We start from the raw sequence: 13,828 nt of genomic DNA on the forward strand, positions 1-13,828 counted from the left end.
ACCTATTTATCTACTTGCAGTGGTGTGCTTTCAAACTGCTAGGTGGGAAGGAGCTGGGACCGGGCAACGGGAGCTCACCCCATCACAGGGATTCGAACCGCCAACCTTCTGATCGGCAAGTCCAAAACGCTTGGTGGTTTAGACCACAACGCCACCCGTGTGGTCTAAAGTGACTGTTAAGTTTAGTTTAGTTTACTGTTTAGTTTACTGACTGATATTCTCAAATTCTGACATGATCCTGACGAAACAGAGGGAGCAAGGGCCTTGATGTAATCAGTCCTTATTACCTTATCTGTATACCTTCATCCATGCCTACCATCATAGGAAAGGAAGCCCAATTCCCCTCACTTCTGTCCCCAGCCCAGGCACGTTTGCATTACCACTAACAGTGCCATATTCATTGATCATGGTGATGTTTTCCCTTTTGGTCCTTGTCGCAGTCTTTTACTTTTGCATTGCAATTCTTTTTTACCTTTCTCCCCTACGCATGCATGTACACATGCACCACAAAACACCACATGAATATATACTGTACTAGCTGGCCCGGCCACGCGTTGCTGTGGCTCAGTCTGTTAAATGGACCCTCAGAGTCCCCCTTCAGACTCCCCTCACCTTCAGAGTCCCCCTTCACTTTGTTGAAATGTTTGACGCGTGTTCTGTTTACACAGGCTCATCCCTATGATTCCCCCTACCCTGTCCCAACCCATGAGCTATCCCATCCCCTCCTCCCCCCACCCTGGCTCATCCCTGTGGTTGTCCCCACCCTGGCCCAACCCATGAGGTATGCCACCCCCTCCTCTCCCCACACCAGCTTATCCCTGTGGCTGGGCATACCCCTGAACTATCCTGTCCCCTCCTCCCCCATCCCCCACCCAGGCGAGCCCCCACCTCCAGTTGGCCCAGTCTGGAAAGCCGAGCCGAGATGCTGTGGAGAGGGAAGCTTTCCCAGTTTAGCCATTGTCAGAGGGTGCTGTTTTGCAACCTCTCCTGTGCTTCCAGCATGCACTTGAGTTCTGGAACACAGGGTTTTAGGGGTTTTACATGGCCCAGGTGTGACATCTGTCTACGCAACCTGTATATGGTCACTCTCATATTCGCTTTGGACGTTGTGTCCAAATTTGAATGCAATCGGTCAAGCAGTTTTGGGGGAAAGTGGACATCCACCCACATGCCCTATTATATATATATATATATATATATATATATATATATATATATGCTTTCCAATTTAGAATTACACTTCGTCCGATGAAGTGGACTGTAGCACATGAAAGTTTTTGCCTAATAGATTTGTTTTTCTTTAAGGTGCAACGAGCTAACATGGCTGCTTGAATGGAAATGACAGATGCATTTCTTAATTAAGCTATTTCACTGAAGGTTGGGAAGGCTGATGGACAGCCAATGTCTATTAGTTAAAAATCTGAAGGTGTGGAACACCCCCAAAATTAATCATTGTTTTTGTACGCTAAGAATTTAAAGTCTAGAGCAAGATTCAGGTTTCTCGTTATTTCCTTTCAATTAGTAGCACTGTCCCAACAAAGAATTTGCTTACCATTATCTATTTCAAAGTCAGCAAAAGCAAGTTCTGAACCTTTATTGGTTATAAGCAACTCTCCATTCAGAGTAAATATCATTGATTTGTCATCTAGATTTATCATACAACCCACTACGTCTCCTGGTTGCCAATTTCGTCCAAAGAAGCCACTCCCCTGGTGCCAACGTTGACCCTGGAAAACAAGCAGGTTTAAATGTGTGTGTCGGAACATATTCACTGCAGAGAAAGGTAAAAGAAGATAAACAAAGAAGCTATTTTTGTCAAGACAGGAGCAGAATTGACTATTAATTTAGCACTGAGCAATAAATTCAAAATGTCCCCAGAAGTCACACCTAAATATCAAGTGAAGTGGTATTTTTGTGTGTAAATGTGAGTTCATAATCAAAATTAATTTCTTAAACAGAGGATAAACATGCACACGAAAGCTCATACCAATGACAAACTTAGTTGGTCTCTAAGGTGCTACTGGAAGGAATATTTCTATTTTATTTTTATTTTAGAGGATAAACAAGTAAGCAATCAGCTGCAGAAAATGCTGCCTGGATGTCGGCCACACTTTTGGTGATGCTTGTGGTAAACAGCTTAAGAGATGTTTTTTAAAAACCAAAAACAATCAAGCGATATATAAATTTTGTTAAACAAATAATAAACTTGGACAGAAGACTGTGTGTGTGTGTGTGTGTGTGTGTGTGTGTGTGTGTGTGTGTGTGTGTGTGAACCATATTTTTGTAGTAGTTGTTTAACCATAGCAATTAGCTACAGACCTATTTACTTAATTTTATTATCAAATGTACCAACCTTGCTGCCTTCAAAGACAAATGCTTGGTCATCAGCACCCAATTCTATGTCAGGCCGACAGCCTGGCCTTGCCCACCCAACACGCATATCTCCTCCTGTTACAGCTTCAAATTCAAAATACCACTTTCCAGTCTTAACTGCGTAAGACTGCTCTACTCTGAAGAAACGGATCTTGTCAATGCTCACTTTTTCTACCGTTTGGTCAGCTGTGAAAGACAGAAGAAAGCAAAAAACAAAAGCAAAAACAAAAAAACCCACCAAAAATCTAAGTTAGTTTAAACAATATTCCAGTATTTTTGTAGCTTCAGTTACAAAACAGAGGTGCTAAAGCAACCTTTAGGGACGCAGGTGGCGCTGTGGTCTAAACCACTGAGCCTAGGGCTTGCCGATCAGAAGGTTGGTGGTTCGAATCCCCGCGACGGGGTAAGCTCCCGTTGCTTGGTCCCAGCACCTGCCCACCTAGCAGTTCGAAAGCATGCCAAAGTGCAAGTAGACAAATAGGTACCGCTCCGGTGGGAAGGTAAACGGCGTTTCCGTGCGCTGCTCTGGTTCGCCAGAAGCGGCTTAGTCATGCTGGCCCATAGCTGTCAAGTCTCCCGTTTTTCGCGGGAAACCCCCATATTTAAATCCATTTCCCGCTGTTATCTCGAATAGCAAAATATCCCGTAATTCCCCCGTATTCATAAGGAAGCAGCTCCTGCCGGCCAAAAATCACCTGCACAGAAGCGATTTCTGGTGGCCAGAAATGCGGACACGGGCGGCCCGGCACCGGAAGTCACTTCTGGGCATGTCTGGACATGCGCTGAAGCGACTTTCGGTGCCGTGCCACTGCTGATCCCTTATTTTCCAATCCGGAAGTTGACAGCTATGTGCTGGTCACATGTCCTGGAAGCTGTCTGCGGACAAATGCCGGCTCCCTCGGCCTATAAAGCGAGATGAGCGCCGCAACCCCAGAGTCGTCCATGACTGAACCTAACGGTCAGGGGTACCTTTACCTTTAAAGCAACCTAGAGCAATCCCTCCTTGAACTGGATCTTGCTCTCTCCCCCTGGGTGCTTCCTGTCCTCCGACTCCCTGCTGCTCCACGCCCCAAAAGCTTTACTTTGGGAAGGGAGATGTGGTAGTGCATCACACATTGCTTCCTCTACATATGAGAGGTTCATCCTCTCCCTCTCTCAAGGTAAGGGTGTTTTGTCATGGGGAAGAGCGGGGTAGGAGCAGTGAATTCATCAGTCACTCAAAGCATGCCCCTTCAGTCTCTGAATGATCGAAATGCAGATTTAAACATGCATTTTTTAATAGGTTGATTCCTGTTGGCATAATTGGTTAGCGAATTGTCTACATGTCTCTGCTTTTTGAGTGCTAAACAGGGCAGAAGAATGTGAGAATGTGTGAACCAATGCTTGCAACATCTAGTTCAATCCACATGTAGCTGAAAAAATGATAATACTGTTGGGAAGATGAAATAGCTGAGATAGATGGCAAAGCACGTTAGAAATACTATAGCAACTGTTCATAATAACACAGCAAGACTTGCCTATTTCTTGATCTGGTGGTTCAATATTATATCCATAACCAGCAAAGGTGCGGACAGCTTCACGAAGGCTATCTCTGTTTGATTTTTTAGTACGCTCATCTAATAATGTATATGGCACCAGTCGGGGATTTCGTTTGTTTTTGAGATCCTAAAAAAGGGTACAGATAAGAAATGTAGGATTCAGGTTATAGATTCTTTCTGCAAAATTAAATTAAAAGAAATCTAGATATAAACACAAGAAATAAAAGGCAAGCAAAACATGGAAGCATCACACTACAGATTTGTCTGAATTTAAGATTATACTCAAGGCCAATGAAAGTCCAATTCCAGTCATAAATACCTTTTTGGCAATAGATTTGCTGAATGATCATACTATCATAGCTCGGTTATCACAGGCTTTCAGACAAACACAGCAGTCATTGAGGAAGACAGGTTTTTCAAGAATTAAGTGTATAACCCAGTAGTGCCACTTTAAATTAAGCATAACCCTCATCCTAATGCCACCCAAATATTATTTAAATTACCTTTACCTGCTGGATGCCGTATGTCCAACCTTGTTTTATTCTGTCTTTTGCCCAGACGTTATGTGCATTCTCTGCAAGTTTGTCAACCAACACTTCTTGCGAAGGCAGCAATTTCACTTCAGAAAGATCTAGAGGTGCTGGCTTATAGCCATTTGACATCATGTAACTATAAACCAGCAGAAATGATAGAGGGTTACTTTTGGAGCTAGAATCAGTGTGTTTTAGCCACTCAGCTATATGTTTCAACCAAATGTAACAATTAAACAACGTGCTATGAGAGGAGGTGTCAGTGAAATATTCTTCCTACCGGTATTACTGTATACAATTAAATATACAGTATGAACTATTTGGAATGCCCTGTATCTTATGTGCACACAACATGAAGACAGGCCAGAAACAATCCATGATATACAGCTGCCCATTGCACTATTCCAGATATTCTCAAGCACTCTGGTGATGTGCACTGGTTATGGGCAATAAATAAAATCTATGCTGCCAACAGGCAAACAGGCTAACAAGCTCGGGTGAAAAGCACCTCTGAGCTTTCCTACAGGCTATTTTTTGCTTTTTAAAGAAACTCTGGGTAGATCTACACACAGGGGAAAAAATGCTATAAATGAGTCAGAAATTGAATCACTTATAACAAACAGGGGAAAAAACGCCATAGAAAATCACATAGAATTTTTCTTTACTCTCCATCGCCATCTGGTGTTGCATGTTAATAACACATTCAAAACACTTTTTTTTTTACTAATGTAGCTGAGTCCAGACTTAGGGAAGTTAAACAGGAAAAAAGATTTCATTTTATAACAAAATTGGTAAATCAAAAGATGTGTTGGGAGGTAGAATTCTTTCAAGAAACAGTAAACTCAGAAGATGCAACAGGCTTCTAAACAAGAAGGTAAATGCACAGCTTATTCTTCTTTAGTTCCTTAAAATTAACACAAAGGTGTTACAGCTGAGGTCTTAATACTTGGGTTCTGAAACAAGGTGGTATTTTCGGTCAGTTTCCCAACCTTCTATAAAGGAAAAGCAGCTCTTCAATAAATTCAAAAATTATGAATCTATATTGCTAAAAGAAAAGTATGAAGCATTTTCAACCAGCAATTTACAAATAACTATCACATAAACAACACATGAAATCATAGAATCATAGAATCATAGAATCATAGAGTTGGAAGAGACCACAAGGGCCATCCAGTCCAACCCCCTGCCAAGCAGGAAACACCATCAAAGCATTCCTGACAGATGGCTGTCAAGCTTCTGCTTAAAGACCTCCAAAGAAGGAGACTCCACCACACTCCTTGGCAGCAAATTCCACTGCCGAACAGCTCTTACTGTCAGGAAGTTCTTCCTAATGTTTAGGTGGAATCTTCTTTCTTGTAGTTTGAATCCGTTGCTCCGTGTCCGCTTCTCTGGAGCAGCAGAAAACAACCTTTCTCCCTCCTTTATATGACATCCTTTTATATATTTGAACATGGTTATCATATCACCCCTTAACCTTCTCTTCTCCAGGCTAAACATACCCAGCTCCCTAAGCCGTTCCTCATAAGGCATCGTTTCCAGGCCTTTGACCATTTTGGTTGCCCTCTTCTGGACACGTTCCAGCTTATCAGTATCCTTCTTGAACTGTGGTGCCCAGAACTGGACACAATACTCCAGGTGAGGTCTGACCAGAGCAGAATACAGTGGTACTATTACTTCCCTTGATCTAGATGCTATACTCCTATTGATGCAGCCCAGAATTGCATTGGCTTTTTTAGCTGCTGCATCACACTGCTGACTCATGTCAAGTTTGTGGTCAACCAAAACTCCTAGATCCTTTTCACATGTACTGCTCTCAAGCCAGGTGTCTCCCATCCTGTATTTGTGCCTTTCATTTTTTTTGCCCAAATGTAGTACTTTACATTTCTCCTTGTTAAAATTCATCTTGTTTGCTTTGGCCCAGTTGTCTAATCTGTTAAGGTCATTCTGAAGTGTGATCCTGTCCTCTGGGGTGTTAGCCACCCCTCCCAACTTGGTGTCATCTGCAAACTTGCTCAGGATTCCCTCAAGCCCATCATCCAAGTCATTGATAAAGATGTTGAACAAGACTGGGCCCAAGACAGAACCCTGTGGCACCCCACTAGTCACTACTCTCCAGGATGAGGAGGAGCCATTGATGAGCAGTCATTACAGTTATAAACAAACTTACTTTTTGGGAAGTTTGATTTTCTGAAGATCTTCCTCTGCTCCTGGATTAATGTGAACAACATGACACCCAAGGGCCAAAAGCGTTCTATAAAAATAAAAGTGACTTGTAAAAATACAACGCGGTATCCATCAGGGTGGTTAAAATGGCAAAAGAAACTGGGGCCAGGGGAGGAGAGGAGAGTCCAGTCCTACAACTCCCAACCCTCTGCTTACAAAACTACTGTTTGTTTGTTTTTAACTGGTGTTGGTTTTGCTTGTCACGTTTTTGTTTGTTTGTTTGCTGGCTGCATTTTGTCATGTTCTTAGGTTTTACTTCGATTTTGTACTGTGTCGATTTTGAGTGAGTGTGCATGTTTATAGAAAGGCCGAGTATAAATTCATTAATCATCATCATCATCATCATGTGCTATAATAATATATGTGGTCCAGTGTGGTTTCTCCCTTTGCCTTGTATGATTTTTATCCTTTTATCCCTGGCCTCACAAGACTGCAGCAAGCTGGGATAGGATAGATCAGGGGTCAGAAACCTAAGGCCCATGGGCCAAAAGTGGTCCATGGGGGGGTCAGTTAACCAGCCCATGGAACCCCACTGCCCACTGTGGGACCCACACCACCCCACTGGCGTGGAGCAGAGCAGGGCCCCCTCCCACAACGCTGGCTGGCTTCAACCAATAGGAAGCTGCACACGCCTCCTCCACGCCGGAAGGAGCACCGGAAATAGCGTTTTCACACACACGTGCCCAAGCCACAAAAACTTTGCTGACCCCTGGGATAGATAGCAACATGGGGATGTGTCTTATTAAAAAATTCTTTTTTATGATCCCATGCATGGGATTTGTTCATACTAAGGGTCTGGTTGCTCTATATGCACAGGGAGTCAGCTTTTCCTTAAGTAGGCAAGGGAAATGACTCCAAGGATTTTGCTTTCCCTCGTTGCATGTGGTTTAGCGTGCCTATCCAAACCGTCTCTGGCTGCTGATTCTATGAAACTGAGTATTTTGCAACTTAGCAGTTCCTATCCACAGTCATATTTAGAAGAAGCACATTGATAAAAAATATTCTTTTAGAATGATAATAATAATAATAATAATAATAATAATAATAATAATAATAATAGTTTTATTATTTATACCTCGCTCATCTGGCTGGGTTGCTCCAGCCACTCTGGGCAGCTTAAAGCATATATATAATTCCCTAGCTCAAAAATTATAGAGATTTTAAGTTTGTGGATGCAGTGGAATTTACTTCTGAGTTCATACACACAGGACTCCATTTTAATGTGTATAATGTATTCTGACAGTGGTAACTTACTTTAAAACAAAAGCATTTGAATTATATTTGCTGGTTATTACGATGGCCATAAATCAACAATGTGAAAGTTCTTCTACCAGCTTCATTTGCTGCACTGACTGAGACCCTACCTGCTCACAGACTGCCTCACCAGAGTGGTGCATGCTCTGGTTATCTTCTGCTTGGACTACTGCAATGGGCTCTGTGTAGGGCTACCTTTGAAGGTCACCCGGAAACTACAACTAATACAGAATGTGGCAGCTAGACTGGTGACTGGGAGCAACTGCCGTGAACATATAACAGTAAAAGATATTTACTGGCTCCCAGTATGTTTCCAAGAACAATTCAAAGTGTTGCCGCTGACGTTTAAAGCCTAAAATGGCCTCAGCTCAGTATACCTGAAGGTACATCTCCACCCCCATCACTCAGCCTGGACACTGAGGTCCTCCTCCAAGGGTCTTCTGGTGGTTCCCTCACTGCGTGAAGCAAAGTTACAGGGAACCAGGCAGAGGGCCTTCTCAGCAGTGGCACCACCCCTGTGGAACACCCTCCCATCAGACGTCAAGGAGATAACAAACTTCAAAAGATTTAGAAGACATCTGAAGGCAGCCATGTATCTGGAAATGTTTAATGTTTGACATTTTATATGTGCTGCAAGCCTCCCAGAGTGGCTGGGGGAACCCTGCCAGATAGGGGGGGGTATTATTATTATTATTATTATTATTATTACCGTATTATTATTTGTTTGTCATGCTATCATTGCTACTATAAATAATGTGTATTTCCAACATCATATATAGATTATTAGATTTTCTATTATATAATTTCACTTTCCACTAAAAAATTAATAACGTGTAAATCAAAGAACAGGACGCAGGTGGCGCTGTGGGTTAAACCACAGAGCCTAGGGCTTGCTGATCAGAAGGTCAGCAGTTCGAATCCCTGCGACAGGGTGAGCTCCCGTTGCTCGGTCCCAGCTCCTGCCCACCGAGCAGTTTGAAAACACATCAAAGTGCAAGTCGATAAATAGGGACCACTACAGCGGGAAGGTAAACGCTGTTTCCGTGGGCTGCTCTGGTTCGCCAGAAGCGGCTTTGTCATTTTGGCCACATGACCTGGAAGCTGTACGCCAATAACGCGAGATGAGCGCCGTAACCCCAGAGTCGGTCACAACTGGACCTAATGGTCAGGGGTCCCTTTGCCTTTACCTTTAAAATAAAGAACATTATTGATTTATAGCACAGCAAGAATTATCTTAGTGTCCACATTTTATGGGCTGCTTTTCTCCACTTTAATTCAACCTTCTACCAAACAATGAAGCTAAGTGTCTAATGAACTGAGGCAGAGTAGAGGAAAGGAAAATGCTAGAAGCCCTCCTTAAAAGAAACTAAATTCCAGGTAGGACTCTGACATGGGGGATCAGGAGGCAAAATGTTTTATTTTCCATTCAATATAACTGCATAACTCCAAAAGGGACTAATCATACTGCTTGTTTCTAAATTTGTAGCAAGAATGAAAGGATACATTGGCATAATATTACTTCCCCTCTCCTCCTCATATGCCTGTAGAGTGCACAGACATTCTTATGTGCTATATATGAACCTAACTGTATATATGACACCCACTTTCCAAAACAATGACAACACATAGAGTTCTCCTGTAGAATTAAACTATATATTATAGTGGTTTTTTAATTCTTCCATTTCATAACTCACTTCAGGGTTTCTGTTGACATTTGAATGTTATAGTTCTTCTCTGTTTCAGGTAGTTTTGAAAATTCCACCAGACAAGGGTGTTGTCTTTTATTATCATCTCGTATCTATAATGTAAAATACAAGAAAGACTGTATGTAACCTTAGAACAATGGCAGCCCAGCAGATAAACTTTAGGAAACCTTCCAACATGAGTCTTCAACTAGCAAGGTACAGAACAATCCAAACAAGGAGTTAACTAGTTGCAGAGTCCTGAAGGTTCTTGCCAGCCAGGGAAGAAGGTGGAAGGCATTTTACCCCCTTTTTGGTACATCATTTCCAGGCTGCTATAGCAGAGGGGCCTAAAGATTGGGTTCCTTGGGAGAATCACAGGGCTTAAGATCCAGCAGTGTCCAAGCTTCCATAAACCCTGCTTCACGGTGCCCTGTCACTATTAAGAGATTATAGCTGTGCAGAAAACACTTATGTGGTATATGGACTCCTAGCAAGAGATCCTGGCATGAGGCTCGCCTTCAGGTGAAAATGTTTCTCTTTGGCTAATTAGCATTCTATGTCCTTTGAAATGTGTTTGTGGAAAAGGGGTTATTGGTTTGTTTTGGCTTTTGTTCTTGTTCTTATGTGTTTCATGATCTCATTTTGTATTTTTATGTCGTGAACCGCCTTGTGATCTTCTGATGAAGGGTGGCATGCAATAGGGATGCAGGTGGCGCTGTGGTCTAAACCACCGGGTCTCTTGGGCTTGCTGATCAGAAGGTCGGCAGTTTGAATCCCTGCAACGGGTTGAGCTCCCATTGCTTTGTCCCAGCTTCTGTCAACCTAGCAGTTTGAAAGTATACAAGTGCAAGTAGATAAATAGGTACCGCTGAGGCAGAAAGGTAAACGGTGTTTCCGTGCACTCTGCCTTCTGTCATGATGTTCTGTTGCACCATAACCGGTTTAGTCATGCTGGCCACATGACCCAGAAAAGCTGTCTGTAGACAAACGTTGGCTCCCTTGGCCTGAAGTAAGATGAGCGCTGTACCCCATAGTTGCCTTTGACTGGACATAACCATCCAGGGGTCCTTTACCTTTTACAATTTTAATAAATAGTAATAATTTTGAGGCCTTTCCACTGGCTACCACCAGCAGCAAGACTTCCAGCAGTAGCTTACTGTCCATTTGGACAGAACTGGAGCCTCCCCACAACAGCAGTGCTCCTCTCTACTATAATAATAATAATAATAATAATAATAAATTAATTTATTTATACCCCGCTCATCTGACCGGCTTCCAACACACATCAAAATACATTAAAATATCACAGACTAAAAACTTCCCTAAACAGGACTACCGTTAGGTATTTCCTAGTTGGAACCTAGTATCTGTGGAATAACCATCCTCATATAACAAATGCGTTTAAGCTGAAGACCATAGAGGATGAAGACCATAGAGTAAGCTGTCCCACCAGGGTTAGTTCATTTTGGAAAGATTAGGTAATCAAGCCTTTGCCTCGCCCCCCCCCCCGTCTACCTAAGAAGCTTGACATGTGAAGAGGTTTTGAGCTGCTTGCTGCAGCTCAGACCACATGACTCTTACAAGCCATTCCTGTGTCCCCATACCAATAATTTCACCACTTTCACCACTGTAACTAAGTTAAATATGCAAGATTAAAAACTTTGATATGTAAGATTAAAAACATGTTGGCTGTATACATGACATGGAAATTATGTTGCAGTATTCCATATTACCCCATATACAAGTAAATGTATAAACATCCTATTTCTTCTATTAAACTAAGGGTTTTTTATTTTAAAAATGGCGGAATACATCATCAGCATCTTCCACATCCCACCAGTTTAACCAATGGTGTGTCATATTCTGGAAGGGAAGAAGGCAGGCCTTATTTTGTAACTACAATGATTTTTCAGTATTTCAACCTTGTAAATAGCTTTCACCGCCATCTGCTATGATTGTGGTTCTTTGTAACTTCTCCAGGGTCTTCCTGCATAAGGCTCCTTTCTCCTCATTAGAATTACTCTTAAATTGTACCTTGCCATAAGTCCAGCCAAGTTCTATTTTATTCATTCCCCAGAGTTCATGGATATTTTCAGCAAGCTTGTCTCTGATCTTCTCAAGATGGAAAGGCAAAGCAATCTAGAAGAAAATAGGCGAGTTTTAAATGAGACCAAAAAAATTAACAGTGATATCCTTCGTTTGTTTTATTAATAATCAGATAGCAAGTAAAAAAAATATACATCATAGGAGTGGTGTGCTACAAAAAAAAAAACTACGTACAAAAAATTACATATGCATACTGATGTTTTCAATTAAACATACCTGGCTGGTGTCAATTGGACAAGGGATGAAATTAGTTTGGGAGAGAAATTGTGTGGTACCAAGCAAATCTCTAACTCCATCCAAATCTCTCTTATATTCTTTAACTGGTTCCAGTTTCATCTTCTCTTTTGGAAGCAAAGCTTCATAGCAAGGCACATAGCCAGCAGGAGGTAGAAACTTGAACTCTCCATGGCGCCCACCTATTAAGAAACGTACCCTGTACAATTGCAAATGGAACAAGCATAATATTTCAAGAGGGTGAATTTTTTTTAAGCAAATAAAATAACTGGGGTCTCATATGATGATATAAATGTTATCGTTGAACATTCATTCCTGCGCATGCACACCCAAATTAATTAAGCAGCATTTGCAGTAAAGAAAAGCATGCTTCTTTATTTTAAACTTCCCCTTTATTCATTGGAAAATTAATTTCTAACAGCTGGAAAACTTTTTTACAGATGATAAATGATATGTGTCTATGGCAGAATATTCAAATGCAATCAAGTAAGCTAAAGACAAAAGTCTATTTGTGATACTCAGTGCTATTAATACTTAGACACACTGAAATCAATGAAGATGGGTAACATGTCTATTAGGTTCAATGGATCTACTATGAGTATGTCTTGGGATTCTCCAACACAAACCAGAGACTGCCTCCACCAGCTCGGTCACAGTGGTGGCTGGACAGTGGGAGGAATGGTATAACAACAAGATTCCCTGTTCTGGCTCTACAGTACTGTACTATTTTCTTTCAATCAGCAATAAAGTAGCAGATGCAAAGTGAGCAGAGGTTCTGACACTGATATGTTCTCATCAACTACAAGTTCATTTGAGAAGTACAAGACTACTGAGTCAACATTTATTCAAATAGTTATACACAATATTTAACTAATATAGAATATCAGTTCACTGCTGAACTGACACAAATTATAATAACATTCATTTCAACACATTTTGTTAGGCCTTTTCTCCAACTGCCTGAGCAGCTGCGATGACATCTCTAGCCATTTTACATAATTTTCCTAGGATGACTTTCAGGAATATGTCAAATGCCGAATATTGTTTTTTTCTGTGACACAGTGTGAGTTTTCAGATACAGGCGGCCCTGCAGCACCACTATTTAACAACAACACCTGTTCAATTACAAAGAGCACCAGCCATTTATTTCAAAGATGTTGACTTTTCATGTCAACACACCTGGACCCTTGAGCTTCATGAACCCTCTCTTAGCAAGAAGTAGATGAATCTGCTAGTGCTAACTTCATTTTAGCCTTGGGTCTGCATCTCTGCAATCAGTGCATTTATATTCAAATTTATATATTCTCCGACAGATGTGCTTCAAATATTAAGAACCTTCTTTGTTTTATATGTTAGACTTAAGGGTATCTAAGGAAACTGAACACACCTTTACAGTATTTATATTGTGATGTAACAGAACTCCTTTTCAACACAATTCAATATACAACTTCATCATCACAAAATACATTTATGACTGAGGCAGGATTTTAATGTTTTCAGAATTATGTTCTGCAAGTGAGTGCCATCAGTAGAAGCCTCGTGGAAAGACTTCAGATTGTGTGCCAGGGCTTTCTTCCCTCTCCACCCCTCATGAAATTGTCTCCTGTAACTATAATAATAATAATATTATAATAATTTATTATTTATACCCCGCCCATCTGGCTGGGTTTCCCCAGCCACTCTGGGCGGCTTCCAACAAAATATTACTCTATCTGTCCTGAATCTTCCAATATTCAGTTTCTTCAGGTGAGCGTAAGTTTCAGTGTTATGAGAAAGGAAGAAAAATGTTTCTCCATATCATGCATAATTTTATAAAAGGCTATAAAACAGGTAATCAGTGCAGTTCTATCACAATGTGTGTTACATAAGCCCTCTCAGTTGTGCC

General features: G+C 41.4%; 1 protein-coding gene across 3 annotated transcripts in view; it reads right to left on the reverse strand.

Annotated features, from left to right (window-relative positions):
* Positions 1 to 13,828, reverse strand: part of RYR3 (ryanodine receptor 3) — a 265,417-nt gene that overhangs the window by 141,803 nt on the left and 109,786 nt on the right. For all 3 annotated transcript variants that reach the window (XM_088671165.1, XM_060273292.2, XM_088671174.1), the window contains exons 20-27: positions 11,926 to 12,142; positions 11,638 to 11,742; positions 9,613 to 9,716; positions 6,609 to 6,692; positions 4,421 to 4,580; positions 3,891 to 4,038; positions 2,354 to 2,559; positions 1,553 to 1,727 (exon numbers count right to left, since the gene is read on the reverse strand). In XM_088671165.1, the coding sequence (XP_088527291.1) occupies positions 1,553 to 1,727; positions 2,354 to 2,559; positions 3,891 to 4,038; positions 4,421 to 4,580; positions 6,609 to 6,692; positions 9,613 to 9,716; positions 11,638 to 11,742; positions 11,926 to 12,142 (1,199 nt within the window). The remainder of the gene's footprint in view (positions 1 to 1,552; positions 1,728 to 2,353; positions 2,560 to 3,890; positions 4,039 to 4,420; positions 4,581 to 6,608; positions 6,693 to 9,612; positions 9,717 to 11,637; positions 11,743 to 11,925; positions 12,143 to 13,828) is intronic.

This window comes from Zootoca vivipara, chromosome 1, assembly GCF_965207765.1.
Source record: "Zootoca vivipara chromosome 1, rZooViv2.hap1.1, whole genome shotgun sequence".
Lineage (NCBI taxonomy): Eukaryota > Metazoa > Chordata > Lepidosauria > Squamata > Lacertidae > Zootoca > Zootoca vivipara.